This window comes from Ips typographus, linkage group LG10 (genome assembly GCF_016097725.1).
Source record: "Ips typographus isolate SLU linkage group LG10, UJ_Ityp_2.0, whole genome shotgun sequence".
Lineage (NCBI taxonomy): Eukaryota > Metazoa > Arthropoda > Insecta > Coleoptera > Curculionidae > Ips > Ips typographus.
Genome location: NC_138431.1, coordinates 6,535,074 through 6,555,299, shown reverse-complemented (window position 1 = coordinate 6,555,299; position 20,226 = coordinate 6,535,074). Strand labels below are relative to the sequence as shown.

Below are 20,226 nucleotides of genomic sequence, written 5' to 3'. Positions count from 1 at the left end.
CTTGAAAAAACCTTCCGATAGAGGTTGGATTTTTACAGTCCCAGTTCGTGGCTTAAGCTGATAATACACTGATTAGAATTAGAACACGGCACGAGTCTTGCCAGTCGCCGGTCAGTGAACGAGGTGTGTGTGCGTGGTCCCAGCTTTCCTATAAGTTTGATTTGAGGGAATTTACTATAGGTATGTATAACAACATGTAGAACTCTAGAAAGTGAAAATGTCAAGGTCTAGCCACCGGGCTAAAATTATCAACTTACAGATAGGATGACACAAGTGCAAGAAAATGGTCATCAAAGCCTTGTGGGAGTAATAGATGCCAGCACCAGTACAGTTAAATTTTCAGTGTTTGTCAGTCAACATATTCAAGAAATTGCTGAACATGCCGTTGACTTGGAACCAATCACACCTCAAGAGGGATGGTCTGAACAGGACCCTGTCAAAATTCTGGAGGCGGTCAGAACATGCATGGAACAAGTTGTCAAGAAACTGGGCGCCAAAAAAGGTAACTAGTGTTTTTGTTTGACACCTAATAAACAAGTGGACATCCAGCCAATTTAAAACACCAATTTTATTTTTGGGATTTCAATTGTGACGCACGCACTAAAAGTGAAATCCAGGAATGTTTTTTTCAAACAAGTAATTAGTTGCCACATGTGTGTGATTTTTACCTATGGTAATTTAACCTTGACAGGGTATTTTTAACTTATCAGTGGATATGGCGTAATTAAGCATTAATCCGCCAAGTTTATTGGTCATAACAGGTGTTTGTACTTGTTACAGAAAAAAGCATAATAACTATTGGTATAACCAATCAGAGAGAAACCACAATTGTATGGGACAAAACAACAGGAAAACCACTTTATAATGCTTTAGGTAATTACAGTCACTATCACTGATTAATTACTAATGTTAGTGACTTGTTAGTATGGAATGATATTCGGACAGACTCTACAGTGGATCAAATATTAGCAAAAATACCAGAAAACAATAAAAATCACTTTAAAGGAATCTGTGGTTTGCCAGTTTCACCGTATTTTAGCGCTTTCAAGCTGAAATGGCTTATCCATTATGTACCGGCCGTTAAAAAGGCCATCAAGGAGAAAAAGTGCTTATTTGGCACTGTGGATACTTGGTTATTATGGGTGAGTAATGCCCCACACTTTCAAGTACAACTTAAGCTAAAAGCTGCAAAATAACACAGTCTAAACTTAGCCCATGTTGGGAAAACGGACATAAGTCTAATTTACTTTCGTGTGACAATTTTGACGTGTTTCCAGAATTTGACAGGTGGCCCAAAGGGCGGCAAACACATAACAGACGTGACAAACGCTTCACGAACATTCCTAATGAATATCGAGACCCTATATTGGGACTCGCAGCTGCTCAATCTGTTTAAAATACCTCGGGCGCTGTTGCCAGAGATCCGAAGTAGTTCCGAGATATACGGAACAATTTCAGAAGGGTGGCCGTTGAGCAGCGTTAAAATCTCTGGGGTAAGGTTCTGCTTTGTCCAGAGTTAAGTTAATGGTTCTGAGCAGGTTTTAGGCAACCAACAATCCGCTTTATTGGGACAGAGCTGTTTTAAGGAAGGCATGGCGAAAAACACTTACCGAAGCGGGTGTTTTCTGCTTTATAACACAGGTACTAGTGTAAGTGGAGTGACAAACTAATCAGTGTGCGTACTAAAAGAAGCAGTTTTTAGAGGGTGCAATCGTCGCACGGTTTGGTAACGACGGTGGCCTACAAGTTTGGGGACGGACCCGCTACTTATGCCCTTGAAGGTTTTTGACAACGCTCAATGTTGTCAGTTTTATGTGTAAGTTTTTTTTTAGGGAGTGTGGCGGTGGCGGGGGCGGCTATTAAGTGGTTACGAGACAATATGGGGTTCCTCAACAACATAAATGAAGACACTGAATCGTTAGCTAAGGAGGTGTTCAGTACGGGTGACGTGTACTTTGTGCCGGCGTTTAAAGGTTTGTACGCCCCCTATTGGAGGAAAGATGCACGAGGGTAAGTGCAACAGTTAAAGTAAAACTTCCTTCACTCACTTAGGATTGGTTTTAGAATAATTTGTGGACTGACTGCTTTCTCAACCAAGCAGCATATAATCAGAGCCGCTCTGGAGGCTGTTTGCTTCCAAACTAGAGACATCCTGGAGGCTATGAACAAAGACTGTGGTATCCCCTTGGCCAAACTGCACGTAGACGGTATAATGACAACAAATAATCTACTAATGCAGTTACAAGTGCGTGCGCCCACAATTTCTGTGAAATTATAATAACTCCTGCTGTATTTCAGGCTGATATTACTGGCATTCCAGTTATTAGGGCCCATTCTCAGGATGTAACCTCTTTGGGCGTGGCAATGGCCGCTGGTATGGCAAAGGGAGTAGAGGTATGGGATATTAATTCTGAGGAAAGGGAATTGGTGCCTAGTGACACGTTTTTACCCACCTCCACTGAAGACGGTAAGGTTTTACTTATCAATAAGATTACATTGTAAACATTTACTTTTTTCTCTACTATACAGAAAGAGACATGAGGTATACAAAATGGAAAATGGCGGTACAACGATCATTGGGTTGGGTTTCGGCCAAAAAATCCGCAGTCATGACAGGTAAATTAACAAAACTGATATCCGGGAATTTTCTGGACGTTAACCTCGTTTTGGAAAATTTTAGAAGAACGCTACCAGCTTTTAGCCAGTATACCGGGCAGCGTTTACACGATATTGAGTTTTGGCTTATTAATACTCTCACAATACTTTGAAAATAAGTGAATTGTTACCATAGTAATTTATACACACGCGGAGAATTTGTTTTTTGTTACGGCTGTTTATTGTTGACATTGTTTTTATTTAATTATTATTATATTATTATTAAGCGTAAGTTTATTGAGTTTAGTGAGAAGTAGGGAATATATTTTTTTAAACAAAATACGTTCTCTTAATGGTTATTAAGTTATCAATCAATCTCATCTAGATTTAAATGATTTTCCATTAACAATGCCGAACTGTCAACCTCCAGTTGAGTGAATCGATACTTGGACGCCATCTCCATGAATATGACCATATCAATCACGATCAACAGAGCGAAAAGGAAAAACTCCTGCGCCTGACTGTTGAACAAATCCAACTGGGTGATGATGATCACCAGGAAGTTACCAACCGCAGTGGACAAGTACCAGCCGGCTATAGTGACTGTTTTCATACTTTTCGGTGCCTGCATAAAAGAAAACTCTAGTCCAGCTACTCCAAACATAATCTCCGCGACGGATATTAAGAAATACTGGGGGATTTGCCATAAAATATTTAGGTGATTGGGCTCGGACATGGTGTAAAGTTTCACGAACGTCACTGCACCGTTGTTTTCCCTCACGATTAGGGAGTAAACGCCACCCAAGGCAAAATGAAAGTTTTTCTCGTACAAAACGTTGTGTCCTTGACTGCTGATAAGACACTCGTAAACCCCTTGGGGGATTTCAATGTAAGGTGAAACCACTACTTTAGCGTGCTGTTGTCCAACGAAATATACGTCCAGTAGTCCCGTCCTTTGGCTTTTCAACGATACGGTCACATTCCGAAGACTTTTTGTATTGTCGATAAAGTCCACACGGAATTTCGGAGCCCCCGTCACTGATTTTCGAAAATCTACCGGATCGGTAATGTAGCCTTGGATTTCCTGGTGCTCGTTAACACCAATAATAAAAGTGTCCTCTTGGAGTTCCTGCAACGTGGCCGTCACTTTGGAAATTTTTCGCTTAAAAGGGATTTGAGCGCATTGCTTCGGTGCTTCCACGGTCAAATCGTATCGAGTACGATTGCCTTGACAGTTTACGTTGGAAATTTTCAAAATTCTTCCAGCCTCTATAATCTGGTGCATCTTTCTGAAGGAGTTGGTGATTGTAATACGGCACGGCAAGGTGTTTACAACGTTCACAGAACCATGATGCTTCTCTGGGAGTTTCGGGTAAGTGGTTTCAAGCACCAGCTCGAGGATTCCTGCTGCGACAAAGGAAACTCCCGCTGCCATTCCCCCCAGCACCATTCGATGCAAGGGATTGGTGAGGAAGTTCTCCTTTTCAAAGCATGGATAAAGCAGCTTGTCAAAAACCGGAATTAAGGCTAAAACCATCACAGGATTGACTACCTGCATTTGATCAGGCACGATTTGCACTCCAAGTACATTACCATCCATGTGGGAGGCTTGGAAAGTCCATCGTGACCCTTGTTGGTCGAATAAAGACCAAAAAATCGGTAGAGGAACAAACAGGGTGATGATTGCAAAAACTTTCTTCATATCCTGGATTAATTTCCAATCAAACTTCTCTTTAGCGTAGTCTAACCAGTGCTCTCGTCTAGGTTGTGAGTGATGACACTTTTTTCTAGCCGCAACCCATGAACACTTCACAAACTCAAGCATCACGTTCCTTTTGGGGGTTTTTAGCTTGTAGAACCTCTTTCCTAAGATGAAAAGCAACACAGACACTAGCATTAAAAGGGCCGGGAAGCCAAAACCCAGCGCGTAACACGTATCATCCCCGAAACAGTACACCGCCTTGCGCATTACTGGTGTAACAATCATCCCGATAAATCCGCCCAGGTTGATGGTAAAATAAAAAATGGAGAAAAAATACTTTAGCATGTTTTGCTGTTCTGGTAACCGAAATTGTTCAGCACCAAAGGCGGCAACACAAGGTTTCAATCCTCCCGTGCCCACTGCGATCAGCAACAATCCCACCGCCGAAATCACTACCGGATTATGGTTAGTGTACAAATTGGGTACGGCAGCAACGCACATTAGCAAATTGCCCACCAAGTAAATCAAGGAAAAGCTCTTAATTGTTCTGTAGCGTCCGAAAAAACTGTCAGCACATACAGCCCCAATCACGGGGATCACGTAGCACACCATAATAAATACATGGTAGATTACTGTAGCAGCGTCTTCGCTGAAAAGCAGAATGTTTCTCAGGTAGAGCGAGAGGATGGTTCGGAGACCGCAGAAGGAAAAACGCTCGCAAAATTCGGTGGCTATGATACAAAAAACCGCGGTGGGGTAGTTGGAATCCAAGTACATTTTTGATTGTTAAACGCGGTTATGACAAGTTTGTCACTATTTTGAAAAAACCTCAAACTGTGCTACAAGGCAACATTTTGTTTTCTGTATTTTATCAACTATTTTCTACTTTCTTAAACCGTAATAATTGTATAATAATAAACGACTGAATAAAATTATTTAAATAAGGCAATACCTTACCTTAAGAAAAATTTCACTTGGAATTTTTTTTGAATATCTGACTCCATATCCATATCCTTGCTTGTAATGATGGTAGATTTGGAAAATAAGCTTTTTTCATACCTTAATAAACTGTTTATAATGTAATAGGCCGTATAAATTACCGGAAAAGTTCATAATTAACAATAATTAAACAGTAAAACCCCCTTCAATCAAATTTAAAATAGTTAGTAACCTCGTTTATGCAATTGAAATGATCTAGGCATGTTTTATTTCAGTTTTTGCTACGGATAGAAGAAGACAGACACCCTAATGACTTGATATCTTAAAGCGTCATTAGTCATCTGTCAAAAACTATGGACGTTAATGACAAACGCTGTCATTGTCATAAAACATGGCATACACAAAATTGGTTGAAACCTGAATGGAATAGTTGATTACTAGGGCTAAATTAATTTTAAAAGAATAATAAATAATGCCAAAAACCGGATGTACATCGGTAACGTGATGTGTCTACGCCCTTAATGTCGCCCTATGAGTCACGGTCGAACGGTCGCGTACACGTACTGAATCATGTCCGGACGGAATCGCCCCGTCCAACACAAAAATCTATCGACGATATTTTCGAAACTTCAGGGGGCTTTTTCGGACGTGGTCGCCCATCCGAAATTCGCTACCGACAAACGCACTTTGGACAAAACATGGAAACTGATGGACAAAGTGGTGAAACTGTGCCAACACCAACGTATGAACTTGAAGAACTCGCCCCCTTTCATCCTGGACATTTTGCCCGACACCTACCAAAGACTGCGTCTGATCTACTCCAAGTACGAGGACAACATGTCCGCGCTGTACAGCATCGAATACTTTAACGTGTTTATTATTAATCTGATGAGAAAATGCAAACAAGCCATCAAACTATTCAAGGAGGGAAAGGACAAGATGTTTGACGAAAACTCGCACTACAGACGAAACTTGACAAAGTTGAGTTTAGTTTTCAGTCATATGTTAAGTGAGCTTAAAGCTCTGTTTCCAAACGGGTGGTTTGCTGGAGATCAGTTTAGGATCACCAAGTCAGATGCTGCAGAGTTTTGGAAAAACAACTTTAGTAACAGGTTTGTAATTTTACAGTGTTTATGTACTAGTTTGTTGACCTTTTTGAGTTATCAAAATGTCTTAAACAGCACTGTTTGTGATTGGTCAAGAAAATGCAGCAAGCTGAAAAATGCCTTTTTTGACCAATCAGAAACTACCCATTATTCTGGGATTTACCTAAAACATTCAGGGCCAATGTGGCAACACTGTAAAAATGTCTTACTGCAAAATAAATAAACCCCAGATATCCTGATAAAAATGGAAACCACAGAAACTGCACACTTTAAAGATGCAGGGGGGTGTAAAAACTGATATTTTCTGAAAATGAACTTCAAGACACTAATTTCCCTCTTGTAGTAAGCTTTAAGATTATTCTACACTTTTTATGTAACTTCACAGCACTCTAGTACCTTGGAAACTGTTCCGTCAAGAGCTAAACCACGTCCACCCGATCAGTTCAGGTCTGGAAGCTATGGCCCTGAAATCCACCATTGACCTGACATGCAATGACTACATATCAAATTTTGAATTTGACGTTTTCACTAGGTTTGTTTTGTTATCTTGTATGGGGGCTACAGGTGATAATAAAAACGGGTGTGAACGCAGACTGTTTCAACCGTGGACTACGTTGTTGCGCAACTGGCAAATTCTTGCCGTGACACATCCAGGTTACGTCGCATTCCTCACTTATGATGAGGTGAAGGCGAGATTGCAACGGTATATAAACAAAGCTGGTTCTTACGTGTTTCGATTGAGTTGCACGCGATTAGGCCAGTGGGCTATTGGTTACGTCACTCCCGACGGAGAGATTCTACAAACCATACCGCAGAACAAAAGTCTGATTCAAGCACTTTTGGATGGTTACCGGGAGGGATTGTGAGTGCCATCAAATAAATGAATTTCTTCTTGTAATGTTGTTGCGTTAGTTATTTGTACCCGGATGGTCGTACCAATAATCCGGACTTGTCATGGGCAGTGCAACCGAGCCAAGAGGATCACATCGCGGTTACACAGGAACAGTACGAGCTGTACTGCGAGATGGGCAGTACTTTCCAGTTGTGTAAAATATGCGCAGAAAATGACAAGGATGTGCGGATAGAACCGTGCGGTCATTTGCTGTGCACACCTTGTTTAACTGCCTGGCAAGCTGTAAGTAGTTATCATTTAATGGTAAAAGCTTGAAGAAATGATAAACTTTGCAGGGCTCAGAAGGTCAGGGCAGTCAAGGTTGTCCGTTTTGTCGTGCAGAGATCAAAGGTACTGAACAAATCGTGGTCGATCCGTTCGATCCCAAAAAATCGCACAATCGGAAGCATTTTGCCACGGTGGCGCAAAACAACTCGAACCTGGACGACGAGGAGGAGTTTGAGGTACTGGAAAGCGAGCCAAATCATTCCAATAACTATTCGGAATAGCTTTAAAGGCGCTTGGCTTTACGTGTTTTTTGTATACTTGCAGGCCATGTGATTGTCCCCATTTATTTTGTATATATAAACTGTTTGTGTACTTAATTTATTTTTAAGGTTTTTTTACTGCTTGCTTTTAAGACTTTTTCATGAATCACCAATCAAATTTTTTCAGTATTGGACAACCAATTGGGTGCCATAAATTTCTGCATGCACCTCATCAATACTGTGTACCCTAATTAAGTCTTCATATCATAATTTTATAATGCAATCATATCAATTATTATTTATTAAGGGTGTATATTTTTTAATATAATATTTTAAAGAAAATACCATTTGCGCATGTAATTTGGTTTACTCATCTCACAGGCAGCTTTGCACGTTTGTTTTTTTTTATTCACAGCTTTATAGTTCTAGTTTAGGTAAGTCAGAGTTGTGACCGGAAGCAAACGGGAAATTTGATTGATTTAACGTTTTTGCAGGACGCTGGTGAGTTGTGGAATTGCGCTGGGAGCAGTTTGCACGCCCTTGCTCTCAAATCAAGAACTGAAGTATCAGTAAGTTGGTCACCTGGTCCATTACCATTTAATTGCAATTTTTCTGTTAGCATTCTTCAAGTCCAATGATATCACCGGGTAGCAGCCCCAGGTTCGTACGACGCAACCCCCTAGGCACTGTAGTGGTACCAGCAACAGCCCCACCACCGTTGCCTCCTCGTAAAGGTTCCCCAACGCACGAAGTACCACCGGTACCGGCCACGTCATCAAGACACGCGTGTTCAAGTGGTCTGAACGACGCGCAGTCGCACTCAGTGACCAATCTTACCAGCAACCATTCAATCGAGGTGGAACCGTTACCCAAAAGCAACTCGATGCTGGAAATGCGCACCGACCAAGCCCTACAAATCGAATTGAGCACGCCGGAAACGATTGTCGGGCTGGTGGTGTCGAATTGCGACACGAACGTGATCGACACGTGCAAAACGCCGCCCAGACACTTGAGTTGTCCGTCAAATCGGACAGCTCCGAAAAATTTGCCGCCCAAATCAAACACCACGCCCAACATCAGCGCAAAACCGTATGAAAACGTCGAAGTGGAACAGTTAGCTCTCAAGCTGAAGAAACGCACCAACCCACTGGAGAGCAGGGATCAGACTAATGTGTCTTACGAAAACTTAAACATGGATTACATCAAAAAACTGGTGAGCGAGGGATATTCCAGGGATTCGGTGATCAGGGCTTTAGGGATATCCAGAAATAACGTGGACATGGCTTGTGATATTTTACACGAATTCGGTACAAAACTAGGATAGCAAGTATACAGGTTATTGTAGGTTAGATTATCACTGTCTCCTACTGTTTAAAGCCCGCTTTAGATTCGACAAATGTGAAGCCGGCTTAGGAAAGTGAATCGATGTTTTTAGTTTGGGGAGGTTGGACGATCAGTATTTGTGATAACACAACCGAAAAATGAGTCTGTATCCCCCGTTTTTAGTCGTTGAGCTAGTATTCACTACTTTAGTGAATACTCACAAAACTAGGTAATATTCAACAAAAGCCAAGGCTGATACTACTTATATGGTACAGTAGATTAATTAAACAGCATTAAACGTTGAGAGCCATTAGGTTTTTTCCTTTATTGTACATAATACTTTAACGGATTTATTTGTAAATAAATTGACTATATAGTTGTAATAAATCCCATCTACATGTCTTGATTTTTGTAAGTTTGTTACGATTCAGCTTTGTTGGGCTAATCATCAGTTAATTATGGATTAGTTCAGAGGTCCGCAAAAACTTCCGGTCCGAGAAAGATCATCAAACTTCTACACTACGCCAAAGCAAACTAGAGAAAAATAACCGTTGAGGGCTCGTGAGACTGACGATAAACATGTTTAATTACAGCTTTTGGGAAACATACGTTGTCTCCTTTTAAGTGTCAATGGCTAAATGTGTTTAACAAAGAGATATCACCTACATTGTCCTGTTTAATTTGGAGGATTTTGAATTATTTTTCTTTGAAGGTAATGTTAAGTATAATGTGATTTTAATTCTTCACTTTAAACTGAGAATTTAAACTTTTTCCATTGCACTAAATCGAATTCCATTTAGAATATACTCGGTATTGCTGTTGCCAAGTGTGAAAACAGATTAATTTATCTGCATCAGCGTTGGTTCGACGAGATTACCAATTTACTGCTCGATCATTGTTGAGTATGTTCAGTACCACTCGGAATTCATTAGTATACACATCTCAGTAATTTAATAAGATGACTCCAAAAGTGTACGGTCTTGTAGGCAGCCCTCCCTACGCGGCCGTTTTAATGTGCGCCAAAGTTTTGGGTGTAAAACTCGACTTCGAACAGGTAAATTTAGTTAAAGGGGAGCAGTTTACAGAGGATTTTCTTAAGGTAAATGTCTACATATTTACATAGAGAAGTTTTTGATTGGTTATGATACAGAAAAATCCTCAACACACCGTTCCATTGCTGGAAGATGATGGGTACCTACTGGCAGACAGCCACGCCATTAACGGGTACTTGGTTGGTACTTACGGCAAGGAGAACGACCCTTTATACCCCAGAAACGACATCAAAAGGAGAGCATTGATTGATCATCGGTTACACTTGGACTCAAGTATCGTAGCCGCCAAGGCGTTTCTAATCTCGGTAACTTCATTTCATTGAATTTCTGTCAATTTGAAAGTAATTAAATAATTATTAGAGGCCTCTAGCCCTACATAAAATCCAGCCCAGTCAGGCAGTTTTGGACGGTTTAAGGGAGGCTTTCGTGATCCTAGATCGGCAAATCAAGACACAAAACAGCAAATACATGGTGGGGGATGAGTTGTCTATTGCTGATTTTAGTGTGACGTCGACTGTAACCATTTGGGGGTATTTCGTCAAAGATTGGGAAAAGGATTTCCACCATATCAACGATTACATTGAAAGAATGAGGAAGGAGGACTGGTTTGACTTTGCTGTGGAAGGATCTAAGGCTTTCAATGGCTTGATGGATTTAATGCTAACAAAATAATAAAACTCGTGTAACAATTTAAGTTTTGATATATTTTTTTATTTAATGAATGCAAGATTGCTGTTGATTAGGGTTGTTCTAATAAATTGTAACAGTGGAATTGTAAGGATGGGCTTTGTGTTTTAGTAGGTTAAGGAGTTTTTTTGTGTGTTAGCTGTACCCGAAAACTTGTTAAACACAAATTAAATCAAATTGTTTTTAGACTTTAAAAGGATGTTAAATGATGAACGTAAGCGTGTACTTGACCGGCAGCGCCACTCGTTTCTGACAGTCGCCGTTCCGATGTCACTGTCAAAAACAAAGGCGAAACGTCAGAATGTGACTGGTGCTGGAAAAGTGAACGAGAAGTGGCCTACAGACCTACATTTTCGAAAAACGTCGCGATTTTGCCTAGCCAAAGAAATAGAAATTCGCGAAACGTTGGCGCGAATCCGAAGGTCAGAGCTGTTCAAGGCTCCGGGGCGCGTTTTTTTGTCGTTTATCACCGGCGGGTACGGACAGGAGGATAATCTCCGCTAGCCGTAAACAAAATGCACGACGAGACGCAAAGCGTACCGAGCTCGGTTGCCGTTTCGTCGTTGCCCACGGAGGAAAACAGCTCGACGCCGACCCTTTCCGTGGTCACGTCCGAGCCCGACCTGGAACTAAATGCCGACAATGACATGGCCGAAATCCCAGTGCCTTTTTCCCTAATACCAACAAACAATGCAGGTAATTAGGTTACTCGTTTACACAGTTTCGTACCCTGTCAACCTCCTAAACCAGTTTGTTAGCGACTAGACTCGCTTTTATTTACCTATTACGCTAGAAACCGCGTAATGTTTATTAAAGCGAAAACAGTGTCAAAGAAAGTGAATCTCTTTGCAGTATTTCATGCAGAACCCATTTGACGTAATAGTAAATTGTTTTTACTCTGTGCTGCTATAGACAACAGTCCTCCAAATAAAACATCCCATCACCTACATACATAGATAGGAAACTAGTTAAATTGGCAAACAGGTCTAGGCTCTAGCATAATAGGTCAGGTTCAAGAGTAACACACACACACGTACAGGTGAAATGGGTTAGAAAAGGACACAGACAGGTTGTGTAACGCCTTTAGGAGCGCGCGCATCTCTAGGTACATCCTAGTAAATAGTTGTGATGATGGTTTTAAGCCAATCTTATTATTAGTCCTGGATTGGGTTTCTTAATGCTGCAACAATCCAGATGTAAGCCTTTAAAGCAGTCTAGTTTGAATAACTGCTACACTGCAGGAGAAAAAAAAATCTATAAACATCACACTCACTGGTGAGTTCATTGTGATGGTTGTGAACTCTTAGCCACTCACCCTATGATTTGAAGAAAAATTGCATTAAAACTTGTAAAGAGTGTGTTGTAGGTTGACTTTATGGTGAATGAAGCTTCAATGCTTTGTCTAGTAAATTTCAGCACAGTGATTTATGCAAATACTGCATATGTGAACTAGAACATAGATAGATAGATAGAGATAGAACATACCTTGTAAGAAACTAATTTGAGTTTTGCCAAATTGCAGTTTAACATGTTTCCAGTATAAAATACAAAAAAGAGTGGGGTTTCCAATTTTATCTCAATAGAGCTCTCCAGTCTTTGTTTTCTCCTGGTTATTTATAACTTTCAAGGAAACAGTTCCAACAAGATTAAACGGCTTCCCTAATGGAGACCTTGCTTTAATTTCCTCTCTAGAGTTGAGAGGAAAAAGTAGTTATGACCAACAAGAAAAGATTTCTTCACTCTTTTAGGATGATCAGTACCATTTCAGTAAAAATACCATCTTCAATGGCTTTTTAGGCCAACGTTATGCTACAGCGGGCAGATTCCCCGTTTCTTTGTCTCCTGCCCAAAACCCTATTTATAATCGTTCCGGTCTCTTGTTCCCGTTTTCGGGGGGGGGGAAAACACGCACAAACCCGATGGGCGTTTAATTTAAATTCGCCGGGAAGGAGTTTGTTTCTTCTCTTTTTCCCTGTCTGTCGTCTTTGTCAGCTATTTTTAACCTTGGCAGTGCAACACGCACTTTCGCCAAAGCGAAAAAATTAAAAAGCGAGAACCAGACGGCGTTAACGTTGCTCTTTTGATGGGGTCTTCAACGTACTGTAACGACAAAATGTTAACTCGGAACGGCCCAAGAGTTTTAGTTCGTTTATTCATTTAGTTGACTGAAAATAGTCAGTTTGGTAAGATCAAGTGGAAAGTTGATTTAATCTGTACATTTGGTGAATGCGCCTACACGTTAGAACAATTTGATTTTTATTTTTTGTTGGGAGAAGTGCTTTTATTTGCCCAATTTTCTGACATTGGTTTCTCGTTCAAATCCTCTGAAAGATTTTTACTAGTATTTGAGAACATGGCTCTAAACACTAAATTGTGTCCACACTACACTAAAAATAGCTTGGTAACTTCTTGCAGTTACGCAACTACCGAACAAATTACTTATTATTATTCTTCTTCTGACAAGAATTAAAGTGGTCAGTGTGTCACGGTCAGACGCTTTTTAGGGGCGCGAGAACAAGTGAATCGAGACGGACCAAATCTGGTAATCTCGACGGCTCGATAACGTAATCGAAACTGGTTCAATTTTTTGCTCTTCCAATTTAAACTCTTACCGTGGTGTTACGAGGGGATCAAATCCAAGAGGGGCGTTCCCGGAACTCCATTAATTCCGGGGAAAACTAGGTCGGCGAATGACGTCAGTAGACGTATAGTTTCCACCCCTCTCCCTCCCGGGTCTTTTGCGGAATCCGGGTCAGTGGGACAATCCCGAAATTGCTGAGGGGGTGGTAAATGCAGTATTGGGGTTCGTTTACATCCCGGGCTGGAAGAGTCTACAAGCTTAATTGTTTTATCATCCTCACTTGTTACGCTCGTTTCTCACTTTAATTTTTTCTCCTTTCATCCGCCTGAAAAGTTTTAATTACTTTTTAATTATATAGGCAAGTAGGCCAGGGTAAAACGCCAGCAAACCTTGAACATCTCCATTATGAATAAATAAACGTTACTCGACGTGAATTATTTCTACTTATTTAGTGAGTTACGCGTTTAATTGGTTTGTTTATGTTGCACAGGGTCCCAGTGGCCCGCGCCTCCACCCGATCCAACTCCACTTGATTGATTAAAAAGTTTACTGCAAAAATCAGGTCGATAGAGAGAGAACGATGACGATTTTCGTCGTCGTCCAACGAAATGGAATCGAGTAGTTGTGCAATCTCGAAACGAAAATAAAAGTGGTGCCAATGTCATTGGGTAAGTGGGTCAGTGGGACATGGCAAAATGACGCGCGCGCCACTGTTAAATCGTGCCAGACGATTCAAATTTGTATTTTCTGATAAATAAAACAAGTTAGAAAATGTTTTCGATAACTTACGGAATACTGTAGGTAATGTAGAGTGCCTTGACATAAATGTCACTACCATTGGGTCACTAGATTACCCTACAGGCTGCAGGGTGGTTTTTGCTTGAGGTAAATCACTCTGTATGTTCCACACACACATTTTTTGTTTGAAATTTTAATTGAACAAATTTACAAGCAACTTGACCGCTAAAAGCAATTTCTTCTGGTTAATATTTGTCAGGCACTCTTTATTTAGAGAAATCGTTCTTCGGATAAAGACAAAGAAAAAATTAGGCCCTTTTAGTGTGCACCAGGCCAATGAAAGCGTTCTTCAGGTTAACATTTAACTATAACCCAGACGACTGATACTTAATGGTTCCAAATATTGGCCTCCAGGTTGACTTGCAATAATTCACCATTTCAATCTACCCTAAGAATGACACAAGCAGATATTCCATTGTGGTTCAAATTTGCTTCAAACGTGTCACTGTCCTAATGGACTTTGGCATAACAACTGAAGGTAGTAGCAAGCAAAAATGAAGCATAGTGGCGGAATCTTCTTAACCTGTAGGTTTAAAATAGCTATTTCATTTCCCTTTAATTATAAAGGGTGTTTCCTAAGGTTGAAATATGCTTGAATTGATTTACTATGTCAATGACATTTACCATATAAGAGTGCCAAGCAGCTGCAAGCTAAACTAGACCTTAAAAACATCTTTAAATATGAATTTCCACATTTCTTGTTTTTTCAAGTCACTAATGAATTTTACCATTACAACTGAACCACTATACAGGATGCCTGCAGAAAATTGTGGCGTGGTAAAGTTGTGTATTTGTTTCTAAATATTGTTTGTGTAAGACAAGTTTTTATCATTTTGTTTTTGGTGGTCATTTTCATGAAAACTCTATAAGCTAGATGTATCATTCGTATAACAAATTTTTCTTATAACCAATAAGACTATGAAAAAATAAAATAATATACAGGGTGTTCCATCAAAAAAATGCAATTTTCTGCAGCACCCTGTACAGGTTTGATAACCTGTCAAAAATGTGTCGCTATTAACCATATTCCCAATTTCTAGAATTTACTGTGTTTACATCGAATTAATGTGTTTTTCTACTTACTACTTGATTTTTAAAAACAAAGGTGTAAACGTGGATTAGACGGTAGATGTAAACTGTTTTTCATTGACTTTTACTTAACTGTGTTTACACTGCCTAAACTTGGTTGTATTTATTAGTCTGGGTTCTTTTAACCTTATAGGATAACCAAATGTAATTGACTGGGTTTACCTCTCTATACTATAAGCAATTTGATGTAAACCCTGTAAATCTCAGTCATCTAAATTATCAGGCTGTCGTGTTGTGGAAGAAAAACAAAAAATGGCGTCGACCCAGATTCCCTTAAACGGGTCCGGCCCTGACACACTGACCACTTTTACTCTCGATAATGTGTGCCGACCTACCTTATTATACAACAACAATGTAATTAGTTAAAAAATTATGATTTGCATGCTACTTGAGCCCAACGGTTGAAATACCGGGGGGTGGTTTAGTGCCACCCTGTATTCGAAATTTCCAGGGGGGGATTCATTGTCAGTGGGTTAGTGGGTCAACGAGAGCGAATCTGATTCGTAATGGATGCGAACGGTGCCAAGGCCGCCGCCATAGTAAACCAACTCATGTTATCACCATCATTGTGTTTTAATCATATTTATTAATGAGGTTTCGCACGACAAAATCTGGTCAAGTGGCGTTAAATCTGGTCCGCGTGCAGACCACCCCAAAATAAAGAATCTCGTATTGACCCACTTAGGAAACGAGGAAATTATATTTGCATTTCTGTTTTTGCATTAAAAATTAATACATATTAGATATGCAATTGCGGTATAAAGGCCAGCACAAAATGGCTGAAAAAGCCGCCATTTCTTTTGCTTAACGGTGCGTAGCACCAGCCCCGCATATTTCTGTCAAATTAGTTTGTTGCTGGTTTTGATTGATAGATGTGGGGCGTGAAATTGATTTTAATATTGCATTTTTCAGTGAGAATTCCACTTAACAAAATTGTTAGTAGGTCAACCCTATGCTGACAAAATGGTGGATGAAATCTGTGTGTTTTAGCTTATGCCCTTAATAACACTTTATAGACAGTTCGTTCTATTGAGGTATAAAATATGTGTCTAGTGTTAAATCAGCGTGTGCAGCATAATTTAAGCTGAAAGCTACTTGTTCTTTAACCAATCACAAACTACCAACTTGACAGCAATTTGAGGTACCCTGTAGTGGCAAACACAGGGTCGGACTTATCTTAAGAGTAAATTAGTTGTTTTTTCTTTTTAAATAAAACAATGAGGTCTAGTGTAGTGGGTTAGCGGGTCGCATTGACCCATTTTCGTGCGCGATCTAAATTTAACTCGCCATTTTGCTTGGGTCGTGCGTCTTGCATGTTTGGCCCCAATTCCCCTCCCCCTTTCAGACTTGGAATTATTTTTATTATTATCGAGTGTCCCACATTCGATTAATTTAGTCCACTGGACACCCTGTATAATCTCCGCGTACTTGAAAAGCTTGAAATACCACTGGGTGGGCGTCCATGGTCGTCCTCTTCGATGTAGGTCTAGTGCACTGGGTATGTAGGTCGCCATTTTGCTTCAACAAAATCAGTAAATGCTAGAAAAGAATTAGGATATTTTTTGTGGTACACCAGTGGCACTGACCACAAACAGATGGCGTTGCCAGTCTCCAGTACGATGGTACCGTATAAGAATTGCGCATTAAATTGACAAAGTTACGCAACGGCCACCATATTGGTCGGGTTCCTTTCCTCAGCTGTGGGGGCGACGCAATCAAACTTGGACAGGGACAAACTGCATCAATTGATTTTTTCCTCAATCATTAAATGCTTTTTCAAGTTGTATGGTGTCCTGTCCTGGCCCTGTTAGAGTGTTCCCAGTCCATTTTTTTCCCATTTTAATTAATAACTAACGGTACTAGATGGCGCTCGAGTAATGGTGGTTCGCGTCCAAATCGCCTACGCAAAATCGGGCCGTCCTAAATAAAGCGAAAATATCAAAGTGCAGCAATGCAAAAGCGATAGTTTATGCATGTATTGTTCCCATTATGTTTCTTCTGAAAATTTGTGTTATTGGCTCATATATGCCAGACCTTTTGGATTAATTTATTGACTGCCCGACCGCTACACTTATTAAACAGTTTTAATGCATGATTTAATATCGGGAACAGGTTAGGATTAGCTGTAAACGGCCATTTTTCACTGCTATTCCCGTTTGTATGATGCAATCCGAAAACAGGTAAAGAACGAAAAAAAACCATTTTTTTTAAAGTTTGTATGGGACAATAGCGCCCTCCCACCGTTGTTTTTCAAACAAACGTTTAGAGGTCGTAAATTGAGATTTACGAGCTTTTACACGCCTATTTAGTTTTAATATTGTATAGATGGGAAAAAAGCTTCTTCCTGGAATTACATAACCCTTTTTAACTCCCTGGAGATTTCTTGAAAGGGTTGTTACAGAGATTGTTCAAACCTTCATCATAGTGAACATCACCAGTCACATGACAGAGAGACTCTATGAATGTATGAAATCATAGACAGGTGGAAAACGCGTAAAACGTCAAGTAGGCTGTGATCGAGTCCTGTCACAGGCCCAGACCTACTTTGATATCAAGGATTCTTGTGACGTAATTGAGCAGTTGACCACGTGATGTTAATAGGCGAGTGACAGCGACGATCACGTGTCTAGATGTTAACTGTAAACGCTTAATCGAGCCCAGTTGACTTGATGTTTTGCTTTCTTTCGACTCATGATTTCGGATCATGACACTCTTGGATCTGAAATCACAAACCGAAAGAATACGGCTCTGTTTTAGCCCTTTCTCTCAATCAATGAGATTTTTGTTTTATCAAATTTGGGTGTTACGGCAGTAATTTAGTGACTTTCGGCCCTGATTACGCCACCCTCTGATTGCCCGGCTCCCATAAATGTCACATAGAAATCTATTATCACCATCGCGTTCTCGTAACTCGATTGCACATACAACACACATAAGCGGTCGTTATTCAAGAAACGCACACAATTCCGGTCAGTGTTGGGCAATTTTGCGTGCCCGGGCTCAAATAGAATTAGTGTTTGTGCGTTAAGAGGAACTTTCACCGAATTTCGTCGTGGAATCGACATTTTAGTGACGTAATGACCATAAATACAACAAACTGTTGCGTCCCCTCATCCTGTAAAAAAAGGGTCAAGGACACCCTTCACCCTTTAGGGGATTGAATGGAAATTCAATCCCCTTTAAGGGGGAGCTAAAATGGTTTTCTTGTCGTTTTACTTCCTGATTGAAGGGAGGCACTCGCGTGTCCCTAAAAACCTGACTAAGTAATAATAGAGCAGAACTGATTCAAGAAGAAATATTTGGACACTTTTATGGGCTAATTTACGACCGGTTCTTTTTTTACCCCACATCGTGTTTGATGTTAAACATGTTAATTTACCTGTCATTAAGGTAAAAATGGCACTGACAAAGTGAAAACATTTAAAAAGATTTACGGGACAATTTAAAGAAGGCAATATTGATGGATGCATCAGGTATCAACAGGACCTCCCTCGGTTAGTTAAAAAGAAGCGTGCAACGGATGTCACGCTCTCAATCTTCAATTAAAGTCTGAAATACGCTTTTGTTGTGACAAGGTGCAATTTTATCAAAGGAGATCGTGTTTTGTGTCGCACTTTACACAGAAATGTGTCTCAATTTCGTTCCGAGTTTACACAGGATGATTAATTAGGGTTCTGTTCCTGAAAACCCTTGAAAAAAACTCGTAAAAATTTAACAAAACAGGTTATTTATAACAAAAAGCAAATTCGTCATTGTAAGTCCAAACGTGCAGTTTTTTTGTAAATCACAGCAAGCTGAAAACTGCTTTTTTCGACCAATCACAAACTGTCAAAATAAAGCAGCAATTTGTCCATTTTACATGACTCTTGCAAAATTACATTATGAACGGATATCCGAATACATCAATTGCCACCCCTGCACGTGGCCACTTTCCGAATCGAGGTCAATCAATGGAATAACGTTCTTCCGTTTTAGGAAAGTCAATGTCGACGCCGAGCGTCGCTGGCGGCGTCGCCACTTCTCTTTGCCGCCCCCACCGTCCTCGGTTCACAACCACCCTCACCCCTCAACATCTGACCTACTGAACTTAAATTCCCAACATTTGTAGAGTTTGAAACATCGAATTGATTGGGCAATCCATTTAACTACCGCAAAGTGTGTCATTTGCCATATTCGGTTACGCTTCAGGAGTGGCCTTGTCTGCTTACAATGTTTCAGGAAAAAGATTCCGGCCGGGATGTCACCAAGCCGGGCCCGAGCTGTCACTGGTACGCTACGGCCAATCTGACGTCCGATTCGGGCCTACGATACACATCAACCAGGCCGTAGTGCAATTATTTCACTCTCAAAAATTGAATTCAACTATTACGAAAGTGTTATCTGCGTCATTAGCCCATTTACCTAAAAAATGGTCGGCGGGTTAGACAATAGCCATGTTAAGTAGGTGATTTATTGTTTGGCATGACAACATTTTAACCAACCAGATGCAGAAGTCTTGTTCCGTTCTAATGGAAACATTAATTCTCGCCTTCTTCTTGAGAATTATTTTGTATTAATTTGATTGTCTATTGAGACTTTTTAAGAACTGAAACCAACCATGGAGATATTAAAATCAGTTTTTATGACCGACTTTCGCCGTCTGGGTCGCGCTTGGGAAAACAATGGACGGAAAAAAGGGCTTTGCCCTAGAAAAAAAAATTAACGATAATTCAGCTGGGTTAATCATCGGGGGCTTGGGTTCCTTTGTTTTTTTCAAAGAGAGAAAGTGAGTTTTGCAAATCAGGTCAGCAGACAGCCACACGTGCTCCAAAGGCGTATCATCAACAGTCCGAACCGCGAAATTCCCAGGAAGTTTCCAATTTTTTTTCTCTTTCTGTCAATTATTTGCGGTCCGTCTGAAAGTTTAAAAACATTGAGCAATAACTGTTTTTTTTTTAATTAAATACTTAAAAAATAATTATTGTTTGTTTCCTC

At 40.3% G+C, this 20,226-nt stretch overlaps 5 protein-coding genes across 5 annotated transcripts in view; 4 read left to right on the top strand and 1 right to left on the bottom strand.

Moving 5' to 3' along the window:
* The first annotated feature begins 264 nt into the window (after positions 1 to 264).
* Positions 265 to 2,935, top strand: LOC145734453 (glycerol kinase 3-like). The gene is made up of 11 exons (XM_081987827.1): positions 265 to 502; positions 781 to 873; positions 925 to 1,142; positions 1,278 to 1,493; positions 1,539 to 1,649; positions 1,703 to 1,781; positions 1,833 to 2,010; positions 2,065 to 2,245; positions 2,299 to 2,467; positions 2,530 to 2,616; positions 2,681 to 2,935. The coding sequence occupies exons 1-11, from the start codon at positions 265 to 267 to the stop codon at positions 2,776 to 2,778; spliced, it is 1,668 nt and encodes a 555-aa protein (XP_081843953.1). The 3' UTR covers positions 2,779 to 2,935.
* LOC145734439 (peptide transporter family 1-like) lies at positions 2,898 to 5,464 on the bottom strand. Its single transcript, XM_081987794.1, has one exon. It carries the CDS (start codon positions 5,072 to 5,074, stop codon positions 2,963 to 2,965), a length of 2,112 nt encoding a protein of 703 aa, XP_081843920.1. The 5' UTR covers positions 5,075 to 5,464; the 3' UTR covers positions 2,898 to 2,962.
* Positions 5,465 to 5,620: 156 nt separating this feature from the next.
* On the top strand, positions 5,621 to 9,451 carry Cbl (E3 ubiquitin-protein ligase CBL). Its single transcript, XM_081987793.1, has 7 exons — positions 5,621 to 6,348; positions 6,728 to 6,874; positions 6,935 to 7,204; positions 7,255 to 7,477; positions 7,531 to 7,698; positions 8,217 to 8,291; positions 8,342 to 9,451. Exons 1-7 carry the CDS (start codon positions 5,807 to 5,809, stop codon positions 9,044 to 9,046), a joined length of 2,130 nt encoding a protein of 709 aa, XP_081843919.1. The 5' UTR covers positions 5,621 to 5,806; the 3' UTR covers positions 9,047 to 9,451.
* Positions 9,452 to 9,632: 181 nt separating this feature from the next.
* LOC145734505 (glutathione S-transferase 1-like) lies at positions 9,633 to 10,875 on the top strand. The gene is made up of 4 exons (XM_081987928.1): positions 9,633 to 9,757; positions 9,846 to 10,144; positions 10,196 to 10,402; positions 10,458 to 10,875. The coding sequence occupies exons 2-4, from the start codon at positions 10,004 to 10,006 to the stop codon at positions 10,767 to 10,769; spliced, it is 660 nt and encodes a 219-aa protein (XP_081844054.1). The 5' UTR covers positions 9,633 to 9,757; positions 9,846 to 10,003; the 3' UTR covers positions 10,770 to 10,875.
* A 212-nt stretch (positions 10,876 to 11,087) lies between these two features.
* ftz-f1 (ftz transcription factor 1) overlaps positions 11,088 to 20,226 on the top strand; it is a 29,468-nt gene continuing 20,329 nt past the window's right edge. Inside the window, 1 exon segment of the mRNA XM_081987823.1 lies at positions 11,088 to 11,480. Coding sequence (XP_081843949.1) covers positions 11,300 to 11,480 — 181 coding nt within the window. The 5' untranslated portion in view covers positions 11,088 to 11,299.